The 20,591-nt window shown below is 47.4% G+C and overlaps 1 protein-coding gene across 1 annotated transcript in view; it reads left to right on the top strand.

The window, feature by feature from the left end:
* The window catches only part of Alk (ALK receptor tyrosine kinase), a 647,158-nt gene that overhangs the window by 522,708 nt on the left and 103,859 nt on the right, over positions 1-20,591 (top strand). Inside the window, exons 6-8 of the mRNA XM_026390638.2 lie at positions 9,703-9,834; positions 17,143-17,274; positions 19,524-19,624. Coding sequence (XP_026246423.2) covers positions 9,703-9,834; positions 17,143-17,274; positions 19,524-19,624 — 365 coding nt within the window. The remainder of the gene's footprint in view (positions 1-9,702; positions 9,835-17,142; positions 17,275-19,523; positions 19,625-20,591) is intronic.

The following is a 20,591-nucleotide window of genomic DNA, read 5'->3' as shown; positions in this document are numbered from 1 at the left end:
CAAAATGTCCACTCACATCCACTCCCTTCCCTTCAACTCCAGGTCACCAGCCTCACCCAAGCCACCTCCATGACTTGCTTGCAGCGGTCAGCTGGTGTCCCCACGGGGACTGCCCTCTCCAGGACATTCTCGCTGAATCACTCAGAATAATCTATTTAAAGACTCATCAAATTCAAATATCTGCAGTCTCCTGTTTAAACTCCTTAAATGAAACCCATGTAGTTCACCAATGGTTCCTAGCTGGCTGCACCTCTGCCCACCCCTGCCGTCGCCCCTTATGACCCCCCGGGACTCCCCTGAACCATCCTGGCCTTTGCTCTGTTTCTAGGACACAACACCCTTTCCCACCCCCAGCTCCTCCCCAGCCTTTCCCACGGCAGGTTTTTCCCATGTCCTGTCTGTGGAGATGACTCATGTGACCACCCCACTGAACGGTCACTCGAGTTTTTCTCCCTTCACCCCTCTCACTCCAGTGCCAGGCGTATGTCAGAAGTTCTGAAAAAAAAATAAAGCTGTTCAATAAACCAAAGATTGAATTGTGTTGAGGGGAAGGGAGAAGGTGGGTAGAATTTCTTTGGTGCAACCCAAAGGAATCAGAAATCCCTAGTGGAAGGCAAGGAAACTCCACCTCTTGACATCCTTCTACTTGGACTCTCGGTGATCTCTTTTGTCGTCCTCTGACGTATGGGACACACTTGCCATGTGCCAGAAACTCTCCAGGAAATCAAGTAAGTAAGGCGACCCCTGCCTTAGGGATGTGGTGGAGAAGTTAGCAGCACAGACATCAGTGACCAAGAGAGTGAGGTGAGCGCCCAGGGGAAAGGTACATAGCTATTTCCAGAACACCCCACGGGGAGACACCTGGCCTCCTTCAGGGAGAAGAGTGGGCAAGTGGGAAAGGGGTGTCTAAGGTAGGGGAATTGTTCAGATGGGATGACGAGATGGCCGGACCAGGCTACAAAGGGTGTGAGAGGCTGCCAGTCATGGTGTTTAGTTAAAGATCAAAGGGACATGACCTAGCAAAGCAGGCCACCCAACTTGGATTGAATGCTGTGGAAACCAGCGGAGGTTTATGGTAGGACTAGACCCCGACAGAGCTGGGTTCAGAAACCTAGTTCTGATGGTGAAGTGACTCCAGAGACAAATGATGCTGAAATTTCATCTGGCATATGTTATTTTTCACAGCTATTATTTGTTCTGGAAAAGATTTTGGTTTCTGTTTCCATTATTGTTTTGCTGACAGGATCTGGCTCTGTAGAGCCTCAGCTCCACCATGTGATGTGAGGGATGTCCAAACCTTCTGTCCCCAAGATTCAGCCTGTCCAGCCCCTTGCTGACCCCTTCCCACCCATCCTTTATGTTAATTCTCCTGAAGTCCTTGGAATAGTCTCCAAAATTCAGAATTAGAATCCACATACTATTTTGTGTATACATGACTTCATAGGTTCCTCACCAGAATCCTGTAAGTTAGATGGCATTCCTCATTTAGAGAAAGGAAAACCGTGAATCAGGGTCGAGCTGAGTTCACCCCTCCAACAAGTAGAAGAAGGAGAGTGGAGCCCAGGGTTATTTTCTCTACCCCTTAGGGATCTCGTCAACACAAACTGAACAGAGTGGACCTTGGGCCTGCTGGAGCCATCTCAGAAATGCAATCTGGGTGTGAAAAGAACAGAACACTGGGCTTTGGAGGAACTCAGCATAGTGAAAGCACAGGTCAGCGGGGGGTGGTGGAAGGCCTGGGATTCCTCTAAGAGGAGAGGAACTAAAGATGCATTTCTCCAACACTGGAGGTTCTCAGATTTTGGTGTATTTAGTTATCACCTAGAGAATATGTGGAACATGCTGGTTCAGGGCCACCTTTCCAGACATGCTGCTTCTGTTGGTCTGCAGTGGGGCCCACAAAGAAATGGGACCCCCGAGCTCCTGCATGTTCCTGAGTTGGGGGTCTGAGGGCATACCATCAGTGCAATAGCCTCAGCCCATGCTAAATGTGGATGAATGGCTTTAGAGGGTCAGGAAATTAAGGCCCAGAGGGGAAAAGACTGGCTCACAGTCCCAGAGAGCTAGTGGAAAGGCTGGGCCTGGATCAGCTCTCCCACATCCCAGAAAAGTGCTTTCTTCCCTAGCCTGATGGTGACATCCACAGCCAGGCCTTTTCCTGGCTGATGGACATTTTGAGTCGAAACCCAAGATGCCAGTTCTTTAATGAGGTTGTACACAGTATAATTTATGAGGCCCAAAGCCCTCTGCAGAACTGGTCTCTGCCAGGCTTAATTTACACAGTTTGCAGGCCTTCCAACACCCCCATTAACGTCAGCAAGAGAGCCGCAACTGTTAGCCTGTACACACAATTTGACTACATCCTTGTCATGTCACCATCCATTTCATGGCTCTGGACTTGTTTATCCTTGAGCACCTGATTCTCCTAGTCCCAGAAAATATTAAGTTTCCATCAGGCAGAAGCCCAGCCCAGCCCCACAGCTCCAACTCCATCCCCAGGCCTGACTCTGCATCTTCTGAGTGTAAGACTCCTCCCTCAAGTCTCCTCTTCACTGTAATTTAAGAGCAAGACCCCCTTCTTACAGAAGCAGCATCAGTAACCCTCCACTCTTAATGAGTGTCATCAGTTAAGCAAGAGCAGGCAGGTGGGAGATGGCCAGAAAACTGAGACAAATGTGCCTTTTTTTAAATGCCACATAAATCACCTTAATTAAAAATTAATTAAGTGCCCTAAAATTTGACATTCGTTTAAAAAAGAAATTTGAGTTAGGAGCATTCTGTAGATTTTGTAGCATCATATCTCCAAGACATGATCAAGGGAGGGGTGTATGTGGGGGTGTCTATTTTGAATGCACAGTTTGGGAAAAGGAGTTATTCCCAGAAAATGACTCCAATAAGTCACCCATGGTGTAGAACAGCAATTCGTGAACCTGACCTGGGTTATACGTGTCACTGATGCAAATCTGCACTAATTTCTACTGCATTCACAGAGAAGATAAATGGGCAAACAAATGTGCCATGTAGTTTGGGGAGAGGTGTTCCAGGTTGCAAATGACAGATGACTGAGACAGGAAAGGCCAATGTTTGCTGGCTTAGTGAAGTGAATGGCTTAGTAAAGATGCATAAGGAGGCAGAAGGCTTCATGGGAGTGTCACCAACTATAGTCAGCATTAATCAAGCTGGCACTAACTACATCAAATCCACCTCATAAACAAATAGCCACAAATAACTGTTGTCCAGAACCCTAGAATCAAGACATCAGAGACGGAATGGGTCTTGGAGATAGGAGTTGAGGTCAGCACCCTCACTGGACCACTGGTGTGGTAGGTAGAGGTGAAGGATCTGCCCAAGATACTCTGCTGCTCAGCTGCAGATTTCTCCAGCCCTCCAAGGAAGTGGTACTTAACCATGCATGCCTGAAAAGTGCCATGGGAGCTTTTAAAAACACCAGTGTCAAGGGCCTCTCCTCCAGAGATACCCATGCCAATGGTCCAGGTAGAAGGTGAACATCAACAGTGCTTCTCACTTCCCAGGAGACTCTCACAGGTGTCAGGTCACTGCTCCTGGAAGACTAATCTGAGTTGTAGGAAGGATCCCACCCTGGGATCATCTGACCATATTCTGGGACCTCACTGTGCTTTAATAGCTGAGAGACCTCAGGTAAAGCACCCAGTCAGGGACTGGTTACGTATCATGGTGTCTTACTGTTAGAAGCAATGTAGATTGCTTAGGTTCTTGAATCTTTCTTTAGTCTTCTGATTAATCAAGTGGGAATAATAACTGTTCTGCTGGGTTTGTATGTGGTTCAAACAAGGAAGAATTAGGAAAACACATTGTTGTAACCCAGGAAGTGGATTAATCCACTGATAGGGATTACCTGGGTGGTAACCACAGGCAGGTAAGGTGTGTGTGGCTGGAGGAGACAGATCACTGAGGCCTGCCTTTGGGTTTTATATTTTGTCCCTGGTGTCCCTCTGCCTCCTGTTGCCATGTCCTGAGCTGTTTTCCTCCTCCACACCCTTCCATCATGATGTTCTGCCTCATCTCAGACCCAGAGCAATGGAGCCAGCCATCAACTGACTGAGATCTCTGAAACTGTAAGCCAAAATAAATTTTTCCTCCTCTAAAATTGCTCACAGAGGCAAAAAAGCTGACTAAAACATAAGGAGTGCTTGTTCACATCCAAGCCCCTGAAGGGGGCACTCGGAAGTGGGATACAACTACCCAGGACCCCAGGTACCCTGCTCTGCAGGCCAGAACAATCATTTCACAACCACAGAGAGGATGGTGCTTAGGAAGCTCAGGCCCTTGATTAAAACCATTCACCAAAGGTGCTTTCCTCCTTAGAATTTATGGCCCCATAACAAAAAGAACTTGAGGAGACAGAGTGTTTGTTTTTGTTGCGCCCCATTAGTTCTGAGTTTGGGCTGGCACTAGAGATCAGAGTACCCAGCGTCCATCTAATTGAATATCTCATAAGCATAAAGTTCCCTGGGTGTGCAGGAGATTGCCAGGAGCCTGGAATTCTCCAGCTGGGGAAGGAGATGGAGAGTTGGTGGAAGCAGGGCTCAAAGAGACAGTTTCTCTAGGCTACTGCTGTGCCTTAGCCCAGGAAGAAGAATAACATCCAGGGCCCCCAGAGGGTGAAAGAATAATTCCTGGGCCCCCTCTTTGCAGAGGCTTGTGGGTGAAGGGCAGGGATACTGACTTCCTGCTCTTCTGCATACCCCCCTCATCCACACTCCAGAGGACACCCATCTCTGGGATGACCTCCACAGACACAGCACAAAGGACAAGGAACAAAGCTCAAAAATCCGTGGGCTCCCACCAATCCCTCAGCAAGCCAGTGTGACCACTACAGGCCTTTATCAATTCCAAATATCAAGCTCAATTCCCAAATATCAAGATAGGGATACCTATATACCAGGCACTGGTTAGAGACCCTAAAGATAAAACTTGACACCTCTCTTGGAGTCACTTGTGGTTTGGTGAGGAAGGCAAGCATACAGACAGCTAGTCATAATACTAGGCCAACTGCCCACCATGTTAAATGCAAGAAGCAACATGATACAGATATCCAAGGACTGTCCATGGAGAGGGACAATGGGAGAACACAGGTGAGGTGGAAGATCCACACCTCCATTGCTGAGAGGTAAGGAGCTGTGAGAAGGCACCTCCAGAGGTGGGCAACCCCAAAACAAGTCAATGGTGACTGTATAATCCCTCAGGGAACAAAGTATCTAGAAATCAGTAAAGGGAAGGCAGGTAAGGGCAGGGAGGAATAGGAAAAGAGGAATCAACAAGGAAAATCTGGAGAGGTTCAGATTACATAAAAATTGTAAATACCCTTATCTAAAGTGCATTATAAGCAGAATGAAAATACACATGAACTACAAACAAATAAAAGCTATGTCACACATATCAGATATACTTTTACCTCCTTATTAATGATCTCCCGCCACTCAATATGAAACATAAAGGGACTGGGGGGGGCTCTCAGTGGGAGAGCATTTGCCTACCATGAATGAGGCCCTGGATTCTACCCCCAAGTACTGTAATCAAGAAGGAAGAGGAGGGTGGGAAGGAGGAGGAAGAGTTGAAGGAGAAGAGGCTAATAAATAAATCGGCACAAACAGTGGTTTTCCTAAAAACCAAAGTTAGGGAAATAAAGAAAATGCTGGTAATGTGAAAAAAAATTAACCTCACTATCAAAGAAATTCAAAATAAAACAGCAGGAAGATAACTTCAGTTCAAAATAAAAATTATGGTAACACTCGAGGCTGGGCAGGATGAAGCAGGAAGGACGTGCCCATGTGAACACAGCTGGTGAAGAGTGTAAATTGGATTAACTTCTAGAAAGCAATTTGGCAATATGTATCAAGAGCCTTTAAAATGTTTATACCTTTTGATTCAGTAATTCCACCTCTGGGAATCTATCCTATGAAAATAATCTGAAATGCAGGCAAAGGTTTATGCTCAAAGATATTCTTCAAAGTGGTATTATAAACAGACTAGCAGCCCAATCATTAAATAATGCTTAAATAATGATGGTGCATATCCCACACTGGATTGTAGCCATTAAAAGAAATTTATAGAGGGAATTTTTAAGCCTTTGGAAAAGCTCGTGATATAACCTTAATTATCTCAAGGCCTTATATACATATGACATGACTGTATACACTTTTAAACCATAGGCAGAAAAAAAATAAATTAAAAATAAATTAAGGTTATGGGCTTGGGTGTGGCTTAGTGGTGGAGAGCTCGCCTCGCATGTTTGAGACCCTGGGTTCGATCCTCAGCACCACATAAAAATAAATAAATAAAATGGGGTATTTGTCCAACTACAACTGAAAAGTGGATATTGTAAAAAAAAAAAAAAAAAAAAAAAAAAAAAAAGATAAATCAAGGTTAAAAATGGTGGTCTATGAGTGGCTGGATTCTGGCGGATATTTTTGTTTCTTTTTACTCCGCTTCCAAACTTTAGACAATGGGTTTATGTTTTTAGAATGAAGGAAAAGGAACTGTAAGACCTATTCAGGGAATGATAAGTGTGGACAACACTCATATGTTTGTGAAGCTGTACAGTGGGAAGCCCCGGGTGAAGGAAACACGACCCATTGGTTGAGGGAGACTTTACAGGTTTTTAAGTTTGCTTAATCTAAAGCTGCTTTAGTCTGTGATTTCAGCTAAATTTGAGTTAGATGGTGTATTAATTTCCTATTGCCGTTTTCTGAAGTAGGCCTGGGAGTGAGAATAATAAAGACCTACCTGTGTTTAATTATCACAAAAGTGGCGAAAATGCTTTGGAAATGAAATCACCAAGCAAATGTGAAGCAGAACTTTTCTTATTATCCTAAACAACGTAGTCTGTTTTTCATTTCTATAATGAAATAATGAAGGCAGACTACTTTACAGAGACAGGAGGTTTATCTGGTCACAGTTTATTTAGCTCACAACTGGAAGTCCAAACTGCATGGCCCAGACTCTGGCAAGGGCTCCCCACGGCTACATCAGGTCATGGCAGGAGCACACTGTATCTGTGTCTATCTGCTCTCATTCCCTTTTTTCAAAAAGCAAGCAGGATTGAAACATGGGAGCTCTACCCCAATGACCTAATCTAACCAGTTTCCAAAGGCCCTGCTTCTAAATCTTAGTGGGTTAAATTTCCACCCTCTTAATAACAGTAACATATGTCTCCCGCATGAGCTGCGGGGAAGGGGACAAACCTAGCAATACCTTTGTCCTGAAAGAGGGGCAGAGAGGATATGCAATGTCATTGAGCTTCCCCATTTCCTCCTACAAAGTCGAAATAATAAAGTCTCCCTGTCCTGGTCCTTACAAGACTTAGTGCCAGCAGGTATTGGGTCTGCTGTGCCTTTGATTCCTGGGACATACCCCATAGCACCCTAGCACAGCCCCATAGGCAGCACCTGGGGAAAGTGCAGCCCCTCTGCTCCATCAGAAGAGACTGAGCTTCCCCCAAACAAGATTTTACTAGGGAAGCGTTTTACCTGCCAGCTTCCAGTAGGACCCAACTGAAAGGAGGAACATTGACCCACAAAATTAAAGCTCTAATTTAACATCTTGGCTTTTTGAATGAGCAGAAGTCTGTTTCTGCCCTTCCCTTGGTATTTTCATCCTGCGTGTTATCTGAGGGTATTCAGGATAGAAGGAAAGTGAGTTTTCATTATGCATAACCCTGAACTTAGCATTCCTAAACTATTTCATGTCTTAGGTTATCTCAAGGCACAGGGACAGATGGGTGGCAGTTTTCCTTCCCTGTAAAGAAGAGAAGCATAGATGTAGCAATATCAGAGAACTACAAAGAACGAGTCACAAAACCACACTAAAGAACCAAGAAGTTGATATAAAGCTGCAATGGACTTCAGTTGACCAGGACCTCAGCTGCCTTAGTCTGTGATTTCAGCTGGAGTTGGGTTTGGATGGTGTATTAATTTCCTATTGCTGTTGTAAAGAACTACCACAAACTTAATGGCTTACAGCAACACAAATTTATTCTCTTACGGTTCTGGAGGGCAAAAGTCTGAACCCAGTTTCACTGGGCTGAAGGCTCACTGTAGGATGGGCGGGGCTGGTTCTTCTGGGAACACTAAGGAGGATCCGAGTCCTTGCCTCTCCCCGCTTCTCTAGGCCTCCTGCCCCATGTGAGTCATGGCCTCTTACTCGCATGACTCCAAGCTCCTGCTTCCAACGGGACATCCTCTCCCTCTTACTTTCACTCTCTTGCCCCTCTCTGATGAGGACCCTTGTGTCCCCACTGGGCCCACCCAGATAATCCAGGAGAATCTCTCCACCTAACAAGCCTTACCCACATTGGCAGAGTTCCTTTTACCATTATGTTCATATTCATCTTAGGTTCTGGGGATTCCAATGCAGCTGTTTGGGCCTATTAGCCGGCTGACTCCAGAGAGATGCCTTCTACGCAGGCCCAGCTGGAGCTGGTGAAGGGCCAGAGGCTTGGTCAGCTTGATGGAAAATATGGAAAGTTGTCCATGAATTCCAGAGCCAGGCTGAATGGAGCCAAGGCCAAACAAGTGTAGGGAAGAATGTGCGAAGGTTGTCGCAGGTGGAACCTGTGGGCTGGACCTGGATGGCTAGCATGTTATAGGGTGCACTATCCCATGACCATCACACAACCCTGCAGCTCAGGTGATTGTTGAGGCTCCAGCTAACATGGCAATGGAGCTAGAAAACAAGGCAGAAGGTCAAGCAGCCTTCTTAGAGGATCAGCTAAGGTGGGAGCTCTGCCCACTCATCTCCAGGGAAGGCAGAGGCTTCCAGACCCCCTGTCAACAAAGAGCTGGGTAGCAGGAGACACCAGCAAGGCCTTTGCCTGGTGCTGCTCAGGCAAAGCCATCGACTCAGTCAGCAGACGGCTCCTCTCTATAGGCTGGATCTATGGGGCCTGCATCGACTCACGTGGTCAGAGGCTAATTAATTATCCTAATGCATCATGCTTAGCTTAGAAGCTAATAACTGCTAATAAATTCATTATAACTCACCTCCTCTCCTTTCCCTCATGGATAATATGATTTATCTAAGAACTTCAGAATTGGAATAAATCTTAGCAATAGAGTCCAAATACCTCCTTTTGGAAGAAAGACAGAAGCCAGATAGACAAGAGACTTGGTCAGCCTCACACAGACATTCACGGAAGAGCCAGTCCAGGCGGAGGGTCAGACTCTCACGAGGGCGTTCTTTGCATTTCGCAACGTAAGGTGGTGTATGTCTCTAGAATTCACTCAGAAAGTCACACTGGGGTCAAGGACAGGGAAGAGATACGTGGCATCAGCTGGTGCCCTGAATTTGACCCTGAGGATAGAGCTGACCGTGCAGATGAGATGCCACCTGGAGGCTGACCATCTGGCACACGACACAAAGCCATGTGTCTGCAGACCCCAGAGTGTTTGGGGAAACTGGACCAAACATCAACCACCAGCCACTCACCGTTGCTGGGCTGGGAGATCCCCAGAAGGCTTGGGCATGTGTGAGGGACTTTGACTTCCTCTCAGCCTGCTGGTCTTGACCTTGGGTCTGGCCAGGTTGAGGAGCAGGTGACACAGTCGTCCTTGGGCTGTGAAAGGCAGGGCAGGGTCAGGCCCTCCTCCAGCCTTCTCTCAGGGCAGCCAGTGCCTGGAGCCACCCAAACTGACAAGGAATGTGTGTCTGTGTGCTCTCCAGGAACATCCCCAGGCTCCAAGATGGCCCTGCAGAGTTCCTTCACATGTTGGAATGGGACAGTCCTCCAGCTCGGGCAGGCCTGTGACTTCCACCCCGACTGCGCCCAGGGAGAAGACGAGGGTCACTTATGCAGTGAGTAGACGGGGACTGCCCCACCCTGGCCCACACCCTGTGCCTCTCCTGTCCCTGTCACCCCAAGCACGTGTGCTTGGACAGCCTTCCTGACATCCAGTGACACTGGTGACTGCTCTCCTGGCCACACAGAGTGTTCCAGAGATGGAGCCATGAGGTGTGGTCTAGAAACTCACGGTGCTCTGTGGCCTGTGGTTACATCCATTAAAAATCAAACAAGATCCTCTAAGTTATGCTCTCAGCATCCTTAAGGCCCAGAGAAAGCACGCAAGATCAGCCCTCCCTCTGTCCTGTGACATTAGCAGCCCTCTCTGCCCATTTCCCGTGCTCTCCCAGCCCCATCTGTCAGCAGCCACCTGCCATTCTCAAACCCCTCATCCTCTGTGCACCCCAAATCCAGCCACATCAAACCATTTCTCAGCTCTCTCACACCTCCCTGGGTTTGTACCTGTGGTCTCCCTTTCCCAAAGCACCCTGTCCCCTCCCAAGTCACTCCCACTTCTTCAAGAGCATCTCAAGCACCAATTTTAAAAAACTTCTGACCATCCCCAAAAATACAACTGGGGCTTCTTCCTTCAGATCCTTTCCCCTCGACTCAGTATATCCTGCTACTCATAATTATTTCCCTCACTTTTATTAATAGCACTTTTGAGATAAAGTTCATAGACCTACACCCCTTTAAAGTGTATATACAATTCAGTATTCCTGAGTATTTATGGTTATTGGGCTGTACAACCATTACCACAATCTAACTTTAGAACATTTTTAACACTCCAAAAATGGAGCCCCTTGCATCTCTCCCCAGTTTCCTCCCACATTCCTGCCACTAGCCCTAACCAACCAAACATTTTCTGTTTCTGTAGATTTGCCTATTGTGAGTATTTCGTAGAAATGGCTACACACACCATGTGATCTTTTGTGATGAATTTCTTTCACTTAACATTTTTTGATGTTCATCCATGTTGTGGCATATATCGCTTCTTCATTTCTTTTTGCTGAAGAATACTGTTGCCTTGGAGAGATAGACCACATTTTTCTTATCCATTCATTTGTTCATTGGCACTTGGGTTTCCAGTTTGGGGTCATTGTGAATAACGCTACTGTGAGTGTTCATGTACAGTTGTTGTATGGGCATGGTGTTTTCAGTCCTCTTGGGCATATACCTAGGAATAGAATTTCTGGGTCATGTGGTTAAACTCTGCATTGAACATCTGAGAAACTATTCAACCTTTTTCCAAAGCAGCTGAACATCACACATGCCCACCAGCAATTTATGAGAGTTCCAGTTTCTTCACCTCCTTGCCAACACTTGTTATTATCTGTTCTTTTATTTTAGCCATTCTAGTAAACATGGATCCCTTCTGTTTCATGGAGATGATTTCCATTGTCTCTCTGTGGGAAGTTGGGTCTGGTCATCTTTCCCATCAGTATCCCTCATGATTCTTGGTACAGTGTAGGTGCTCACTGACTCTTGGATGATTGAAAGGAATGAATGAATGAGTTGGGAAATTTGAGCTGTATAAAAGGAAAGTGAGTTGTGGCCACACTGGTATTTAGGAGCAGAGTGGAGACCCAGCCAATGCTCACTCTACATGAACACAGGGCTCCTAGCAGCTGCATCCCCTGAGGTCACTCCTGCAGAGCCAGAGAAACTGCAAGTGCTTATAGAGCACCTATGCTGAGCTAGGAAATGGGGTAAATCCTGGAGCAGGACAAGTATGAGTTTTCTGTCCTCAAAGCTCTAAAAACCCAAAGCAGGTGTAGAATGTTTTTGATGTTCATTCCTGGGCCCGGGCAGGAGCAAATGCCCTACCTCTCAGACACTCAGACCCTAAGACACCACCAGCCTATGAAGAAGTTTGCAAAATAGCTTTAACATCTTAACAGTGTCACCCAAGTCATCTGGACTCCTTGCAGGGGAAAGGTTTTCAATTATACTCACTTAATTGAAGCCATAGAGACATTCATTTTTCAATTTTAAAAACCTCATTTTTATATGAAGCTTTCAAATGAAGTTTTGCAATTGTAACAGAATTGCTTTTGCAGTGTATTTTTAGATAAAATTCAGTGAAGAGTTGCAGGAAGTGCTTGGTTTGTCCCATACGTTTCTGCTCCTGGCCTTTCTCGGAGTTTTTACCACACATGTGGCCTGAAATGCAGGCTGGCCAGCCCACAATGCTTGCAGCAGTAGTCTGTCTGAGCCTCTCTAGTTAATTTGTGTCCACAGTATTCCAGCAGTACCTCTGAGCTGTGTGATTTTGCAATGGCCTTTAAAAAAAAATTTTTTTGATACCAACTTCCCAACAGATCAGGCAGGCCATGCCCTGATTTACAAATGGGAAAATGAAGGCACAGAGAAGGTAATGGATTTGTTCAGGGTCACACAGCATGTCTAGGACAGAGCTGTGATTAGAGCACTGAGCCTTCAGGATCCAGCCCATTAGTGTGAGCTCAGGGCATTTCCCCGCCACTTCAGAAGTTGCCATCATGAATTTCCAGGGCCAGTTCTGAGCTTCAGACAGCTTGACTTGGGTACAGAGGGCAAGAGCCTGGGGCTCAGTGGCCTTTTCAACCACATTTGAAAACCTGTTCTGACCAGCTTTCAGAGTGACAGCTCAACCCTGGACAATCCCCACCGCCACCCCCCAATAATTCCTTTGCTACAGAAATCAGTTGCTAGGAGGAGAGGTAGTCCAATCTTTTTCCCACTGTGTTCTTGGCAGAACTCCTTGTGAATATCTCTTCCCTTATGTGCGCGCTCTAGTCCCTGGCATCTTTGCTGTTTTTCCCTGTCACACTGTTGATTCTGGACACCATCCCCATGAGGATAACAACAATCATAATGCGGCTAACATTTATGGAGTGTTTACTATGGGCCGGGAGCTGCTCAGAACGCTAACTCATTTCATGCTCACCACAGTCCCCGGCGATGCTCTCACGCCCATCTCGGGGATAAGGAAGCCGGTCCATGCCCAGACTCACCCAGAGGCTGAGCACTGACTCAGACGCAGGCTGACTCCAGAGCCCACACTCTGGACCACTGAGACTCGTCTGTTCTATGAGTCTCAGCATTTGGCAGCGCTAAGCACTAAATCTAGCTACAGACTCATCCAGGACAGAGGGACCAAGAAAAGTCAGAGAGGTCCAGGTCTCTGCTACCAGGTCTCCCTTCTCTGAAGGGGCAAGTCAGGATCAGCTCATTAGCCTTCACTACCCAGGTCTCAGTTTTCTCATCTAGAACATAAGACCTTTTTCAACATTTTCAATTAAAAATTTTACCAAATCCAAGTGAGACATCCCAGACCCTGTAACCCATGGAAGGGTGTCTGCTGGATTCCTGGAGTGTCCAACCAATAGCCTCAGTGGCATGTGGTTCCCCGGAAAGGGGGCAGGTATCCCCACTTCCCTCCCTGACAGTCCGGAGCTCACAGCTATTACAGACAGGTCCTGCCCCTCCTTGGACTCAGTAATCTCATCTGTTTTGTGGGGATGATCTTCCTGCCAGGCAAGAACAGTTTTGTAAAAGTTTATTTCTTTATTGTAAAATAAAACATGCTGGTGGTAAAATACTTGGGAAATCTAGAAAAGTGCACAGGAGAAAATAACTATTGCCCATAATCTTCCCTCTCAGACATTCAGAGATAACCATAATATTTTGATGTATTTCTTGTAGCATTTTTCCCATGACTCCATATTTTCAAGGAAATGTATAACACATATTTATCAAAAATGTTAACACAGTTGTCACACAGAGAGGAAAAGAAGTAGCGTCATTTGGCCTGGAGTGTATGCTTGGCAGCTCCCACGGTTGTGGCTCAGGTCACATCTCTGTGACTCTATCAATTCGTCTCTCTTAGAGTGGAATCAGGTGTCATCATTGCCAAATGTTGTGGGATTCATGGACCCACACACAGCCCGGCTTGCCATCCAGCCAGTGACACACCAGCTTCAACCCAGGAAGGGAGTGGGCAAGAGCAATGCTTCTTGAATGTCCAGGTGTGGTGGGTGCTTGGGAATGGCCTGGAAAGCTTGTTAACATGCAAATTGATTCCGTGGGCTGGGTGGCGCCTCAGATTCCACACCTCTGACCATTCCACAGGTCAAGTAGCTACGCAGGTCCCCAGACACCATTTGGAGTGACAAGAGATTAAAAGATCCACCCCCCCTCCCATTTCATCCTATAAATAAACATTGAAGTCCTACAATGTACCAAAGCACTCAGTAGGTACTCAGGATGTATGAGAAGAGGGTCATCAAAGAATGAGTTGAAACTGGGCTTATGCCTATAATCCCAGAGGCTCGGGAAGCTGAGGCAGGAGGATCACAAGTTCAAAGCCAATCTCAGCAAAAGGGAGACACTAAGCAACTCAGTGAGACTCTGTCTCTAAATAAAATACAAAATAGGGCTGGGGCTGGGGCTCAGTGGTTGAGTGCCCCTGAGTTCAATCCCTGGTATCCCCAAAAATAAAAGGATGAGATGACCCTGTTAGACCCAACTTTATGAGCCAATCTTCCCCTGAGCCGTTGGCCTTAGCATTGATTTCCCAAACTGGGCCTAATCCACCAGGGGTCTTTGTTTTGACGCCCCTCCCCACCAGCTCCCTCGGGTGGCCTCTTGCTGAGCATGGCTGCCCTGCTGGGCTTGAGGTCATGGGAATCCTCAGCTCCTCTTCCTCCCATCAGGGTCTTAATTGCCACATCAAGGGTCCATGAACCTGCCTTCCTATGTTGCCTGCCCCCTCTGCCCTCATTCAATCAGCCAAAAAGAAATAGGGCTTCCACTCCCAGCTTACCCTGACCCCTAGGCCAGCTAGGACAAAGATGGGCTTCCAGAAGACAGAGAATGCCCGGCTTTCCCCGTTCCTGCCCTGGTGGGAGACATGGCAAAGCCGCCACATCTGCAGCCTTGATGAGGCCTGTCCAGAGGCCACCAAGGGATGTGTGTCTGTCCCTCCCCAGGTAGTGTCTGAGCCCTACCCTGATGAGGGCCCCTCACTCAGGCGTGAATGATAGTTAAGAATACTACCACCATTTTATATTTGCACAACTCTGTTTACAAGGTATTTCCACACTCCCTTATTTTGACCTAAAACCTGTCCTGGGAAACAGACACTAATCTTACCCCATTTCACAGGTAAGCAACCCGAGGCTCTAAAATAGGAAGGGACGGTCCTAAGGTCACACAGTAGGCACTATGACCCCTAGTCTGCAAGGACTGGAGCCCTTCGGTCCAGATCCCAGTGCAACTGTGGTGCCGGTACCCAAAAGTCAGGCTCCGTTCCCCCTCCAGCTCCTGAAGGGGTCAGGAGGGAGTGATAGGTTTGCAACCTCAGCTCATCCTGCCCCCTTCTCGAACCCGCCCATCGCCTGCCAGAACCTTCCATTGTGGCCTTTGGTTTTTAAAGCCCCCTTGGGAAGGACGCTCTGTGGAAGGTCACTTCCTGACACCAGTTGGTTTATGCAGAAGTGCATGTGGGATCCCTTGAGGGGGAGTAGAAAATAAAACAGGAAGATCTCCTTAGCTTTTGGATTTTTAATCAGAGGAACATGCAGAATGGGGGAAATGATTTCTTCAGGGGGGTATAAATGGAAAGAGATGCTCAAAGTCAGTGACGGCCTGTTTTAATTTATAATGCTGCCTCTGTGAAATGCACAGAGAATCGAGGGGAAATGAGAATAACTCACTAAGATGCTGTCATAGCCAGGAAGCGGTAGGGCCCTCTTTGTCAGCCTGCGGCTGCCAAGAGGCTGAGACAGAGGAAGGACAGAGCGAGCTGTGCGTCTCTGCTAGAGAGCTCCTTCCCTCGCGTGGGGAGGTAGCCCGGCTTCTCCACACCACGGCCTGCAGTCGTTGGGTGCTGTTGGAACAGCATGGAAGGGCCTGGAAGGGCCCAGTAGCTCCTGGCACTGAGTTTCCAGAGCTGTTCTCAGAGGAAGCTGGAGAACGTGGGCTCTCTTTAACCCTCTTCTCCTTTCCTCCTCCTTCCATGGGAGGCTAAGAATCATGGACCAGAAGGCTGACCATGGTCTCTTTAATGGGCCTGAGTTCAGTCTGGTGTAGAGAGGATTGTGGACCCATCCTGCTGAGCCAGCAGATGAGACAGAAGCTGCAGGACTAGGGATTGTGAGGCCAGGTGATGCTGCAATAATGATCCATCACCAAACTGCAATGGCTTACAGTCACATCTCCAGAACCCAACCATTGAGGATCAGGGTGGGAGGGATCTCCGCTCCACAGGATCACTCAGGGACCCAGGCTGATGGAAGCTCTGTTGTCATCCTAGTGGCACTCTCAGAAATAAGGATTCCTCAGCTGCTGAGGCAGGGAAAGAGAGGAACTGAAGGTTTATACACAAGGGCTTTTCACAGCCTCATCCAGAGGAACCACTCTCCCTTCAAGGCCTAGAACTAGTCGTATGGCTTCAATTTACTGCTAGGGAAATAAGGCAAGCAAGTGGAAGGTTTTAGAACAATGTGTGTCTCAGCACTCAGAGGTTATTTGAGATTTGAGATACCCAAACCAAGCCCAGCTAGCACTACCGACCACCTGCGCTCTTGTCATTGTGTCGGCCATTAGAGATGTATTCTAGCCATGTGCAGTGGCACACTCCTATAAGCCCAGCAGCTGCGGAGGCTGAGGCAGGAAGACTGCAAGTTCAAAGTCAGCCTCGGCAACTTAGCAAGGCCCTAGGCAACTTAGCAAGACCCTATCTCAAAATAAAACTTAAAAAGGGATAGGGATGTGGCTCAGTGGTTAAGCACCCCTGAGTTCAATCCCCAGTATGAAGAAGGAGAAGGAGAAGGGGAAGGGGAAGGAGGGAGGGAAGGGGAAGGAAAGAAAAAAAGAAAGAAAGAAATGTATTCTAGAGATCTGTTCATTGTCTTTTCCTGGGATAACATTCACAGTGGATCCGTATTAAAAGCACAGAATCCAGAAGCTAACAATCTGGATTCTGTGCTCTTCCAATTCCAGCTGTGTTACCTGCTAGCTGCCCAGTCCTGTTCAGGTGTTTTGACGTTTCAGAGCCTCTGCTTTCTTGTATATAAAAACTGGGCTGATGTGACCCATGCTGCGGAATTGTTATCATTACTATTTTATTTTCTGAAAATCAGGAAACTGTGAACCAGCAAATACACAAGCCTTCTCCTCATTACAGTCAGCATCATTAGGCAGTCAGCATTCTGACTGGGGAGCTGTTATCGATGAAGAGAATTTGGTCATGCCTGGCTAATTTGGCTTGACACTGGCATATTTTGCCTTTGGCAGTCCTGGAAGTGACTGTGTCTCTGTGCTTTCTCTCTCCACAGGTAAACTCCCTGCTGGTTTCTACTGCAACTTTGAGCACGGCTTCTGTGGCTGGACCCAAGGCACACCCTCACCCCATGTGCCCCAGTGGCAGGTCAGGACCCTAAAGGATGCCCGGTCCCAAGACCAGCCAGGTACCCCCTCTCTTCCCTCCCTCCTGATGTCTATTCCAATGTCCACGTGGACTGATGAGAGACTTAGAGCTCTACCCCACCCTCCAGGGTGCCTGCCCAGAGCTTGCTAAGGATGCTCACACACAATCCCCTCCTCCTTCCTGCAGAACAATTAAATCTGGCCAAGCTCAATATCACCTTTTGTTACTCAAAATGAGATCTTTTAGTAAAGGATTAAACTGAAAGATAGCAGTAACGATAATAATCCTTTTTTTTCAAGTGATTGTTGAAGTCCAACCATGAGTCAGGCGTACGAATTTCCTGAGAGGCAGAGAAAGCCATAGCCCCCCTCTATGACTGAGAAGATTGAGGCACAGCAGGCCTTGAGGCATTTGCCAGGGTTGTGCCCTGGAAACCGTGCCCCTGCATCTGGTTCATTCCCTGAGGCCCAGCCTCCATAGCCATCCCCTTATCTCCCCATCCCTGACTTTAACTGGCAAATCCTATGTTACCCTCCTCACACACCTTCTTGACTTCCAAAGGAACCAAGGACCTCCACACAGCCAAGAGACAACCACTCACACCTGAGTAGGCTGGCTTCAGATTTAGAGACACAGCCCTGGCAGGGCATGGGATCAGAGAGGGTCTGTGGACAAGCACGGCTCCCACAGTCAGTTTGCTAGAAAGGCCAGGCTACCTAGCCATGGCCCAGCCTTGGCCTATAGCTGGTCACTTGGGCAGGCCCTGATGCCCACCTCTGTGCAGCATAGGACTGGCAGGGGAGGGGACTCCCTCCTCCCCTCCCCCACATTTTCCTTCTCTTTTTAGAACTAGAGACCATCCTACCAAAACCCTTCTCTTTCCAAGCAAAGATCGTACATCCTATGGATTATTTTAAGAAATAGTAATAAAAAGTATGTGAGAGGACAATATCCAGATCAACCATGAAGGATCCCAGAGCCCACACAGTTCTGTTTTCCGTCTTCAGAGCTAGCTGCATTGGAGTGAGCTGGCTTTGGGCCAGGATGCTGTCACAGTGGTCCCATTAGACAGAAGGCTGAGTTACTGCAGCCATGGGGGGAGATCTGTAGGGGCCCCTCAACCAGATGTGGAGGCGCAGGAGTTCCTACTTCTCCCAGTCGCCTCACACACAGCACCCTGTCTATGGAAGGAGCAGAGAAGAGAAAGGGAGCCCAGGATCAGATGTGAGCTCCAGGTCTGCTCCCGGTTTGGCAATTCCCCCTCCGGCACCCACAGTAGATCACCACCTGGCCCTTGTTGGATACCACTGGTGACGAGTCTCCCACAGCCTCCTAGAGCACCCATTCCATTGTTTAACAGCTCTGAATCACAGACCAGGTTTCCTTGGCTCAGGGAAGCTCCACCTCCGAATTCTACTCATGGGAAGTGACTTTCCCTCCGGGAGCCCCACAAAATTAAACTACCCTTGTCCCAGATTGGCAGGCCTTCAAATATTCGCAAACAGCAATTGTGACTTATCCACCCACGTGACAGCTTTTCTTTCCCCAAGTCACATAACCTCAGCTCCTTGAATCTGCCTCATGCTTGCTAAAATCTCTGGCCTGGCCTGGTAACTTCTCTGGACACACCTGAATTTGTTATTGGGTAGAATTCAACAATTGACTTTGCTACGAGATGTTGAAAGGTAGAAATGAAGGACCAAAGCCATGCTTGGTGTTCCACGGGCCCCTAAAAAGTTGTGAGGTCACTCTGACTCCCATCTCCACGGCACTGATACCTCCAAACTGCCCTTCAGTTCCAGGAGGTTTAGAGACTTTCTTCCTGCCACCATGTGGGGTCAGCAGCTTGTGGTCTCCCAGCTTTCCAGGCCAAGCGTGCTGAATGAGTCTCCCTGGGCAGGACATGGGCCACAGGATGACTTGGGTTCCAGAGCAAGGAGAAGAGAGTGAAGGTCATAAAGAAAAATGGAAGACTGGCCAGTCATGGGGAGTGTCGGGCTGGGGAACCCTGGTGCGTCAGGCTGCTCCTGGGTTAAGTCCTGAGGACTGGGAGTGTAGTGACCAGGTATATGGTGCTGTGTCCTCATAGACAATTGGGAATGAAAGTTTTTGCATGAGCTAGGGCTGTTGACAATAACAAGTGAGCTTCCTGAAGTAAGAAACCAATGTCCTCAAAGACATTCTAAACTGGTTTAAAAAAAAAAAAATGAATAGTCTGTTAATTTTGCACTTCCTGGGCCCCTGGATTCAAGAAAATGGTGTTTGAGATTCTTCTCCTCTCTCCCCCAGGCCACGTCCTGTCGCTCAGCACGACTGATGTCTCCACTTCTGAGAGTGCCACCGTGACCAGTGCTACCTTTCCTGCGCCAATTAAGAACTCTCCGTGTGAGGCAAGTCTCAGTATTCCTCTAGTTCTCTCTTCCAGATGAACCCACACAAATAAGAAAGGAGCCTGCACGGCTAGGCTGGTTGATTTCCTGGCAGGACAAGAAAGCCATTTTGCTATGTTTTAGGCATGTGGCATCCAACAACATGCTAAACCCCATCTGCAGGGAATCTTACCTTCAATGCCCAGACTCAGCTGCACTGAACTATTCACAGTAGGACCTTAACTTAAGCAAACCCAGAAAAAATTTCCCAAGGCATAACAGGGAAGGGTAACAATGATTTACAGAAGACTTTCTACTGAACCTTTTTTAGAAATATCGAGCTCTTAGAATACATTTCAAATATTATGAAGCATCAAAGTTTGATTTACATAAATTTCTCTAAGATGTCAGGGGCATTCTGTTGAGGATTGGAGGCCTGGAGTCACATGTTCCTTCACATACAAAGGCCATATCCTCAAGAGGCCGAGAAAGGCACTTAAGACCCCAACGTGGCACAGTGATGAAGCTCACGGACTCCAGAATCAGTGACATGAGTATGAGACAGGTTCCATCCCGATTGGCTGTACACTTCAGTTGAGCAGTTCATTGACTTCCCAGGGCCTCAGTTTCCTCACCTACAAACACTTGATAGTGCTTGCCCCCAAGAGGTAAGAATTAAATGGGTTAATATATGTTAAAGGCTGAGATGAGTACCTGACACAAAATTGAGTGTTCCAATAGTTTAGCCAACAGTGCCTTGGAACCCTGTCTACACACTCAGAAAGAGAATGGAGAAAGAAGAGGGCATCAGCCAAAAATCAGACTTCAAGCTCTCAGAGGGCAGGCCTGGGGCTTCTTTGTGCTGCCCCAAGGCACCTGCATCTCACATATCATAGAAATCCAATATGTAGCTCAGACTCGGCCAATTGCCCTCTTTGGGGAGATACCTAGGGAAAAAAATCCCTATCTGACTTGGTTTGCAAAATAA

The sequence above is a fragment of the Urocitellus parryii genome, chromosome 12, assembly GCF_045843805.1.
Source record: "Urocitellus parryii isolate mUroPar1 chromosome 12, mUroPar1.hap1, whole genome shotgun sequence".
In the NCBI taxonomy this organism is placed as follows: domain Eukaryota; kingdom Metazoa; phylum Chordata; class Mammalia; order Rodentia; family Sciuridae; genus Urocitellus; species Urocitellus parryii.
The sequence above is the reverse complement of the archived record's forward strand: the minus strand, read 5'-3'. Positions and strand labels throughout refer to the sequence as shown.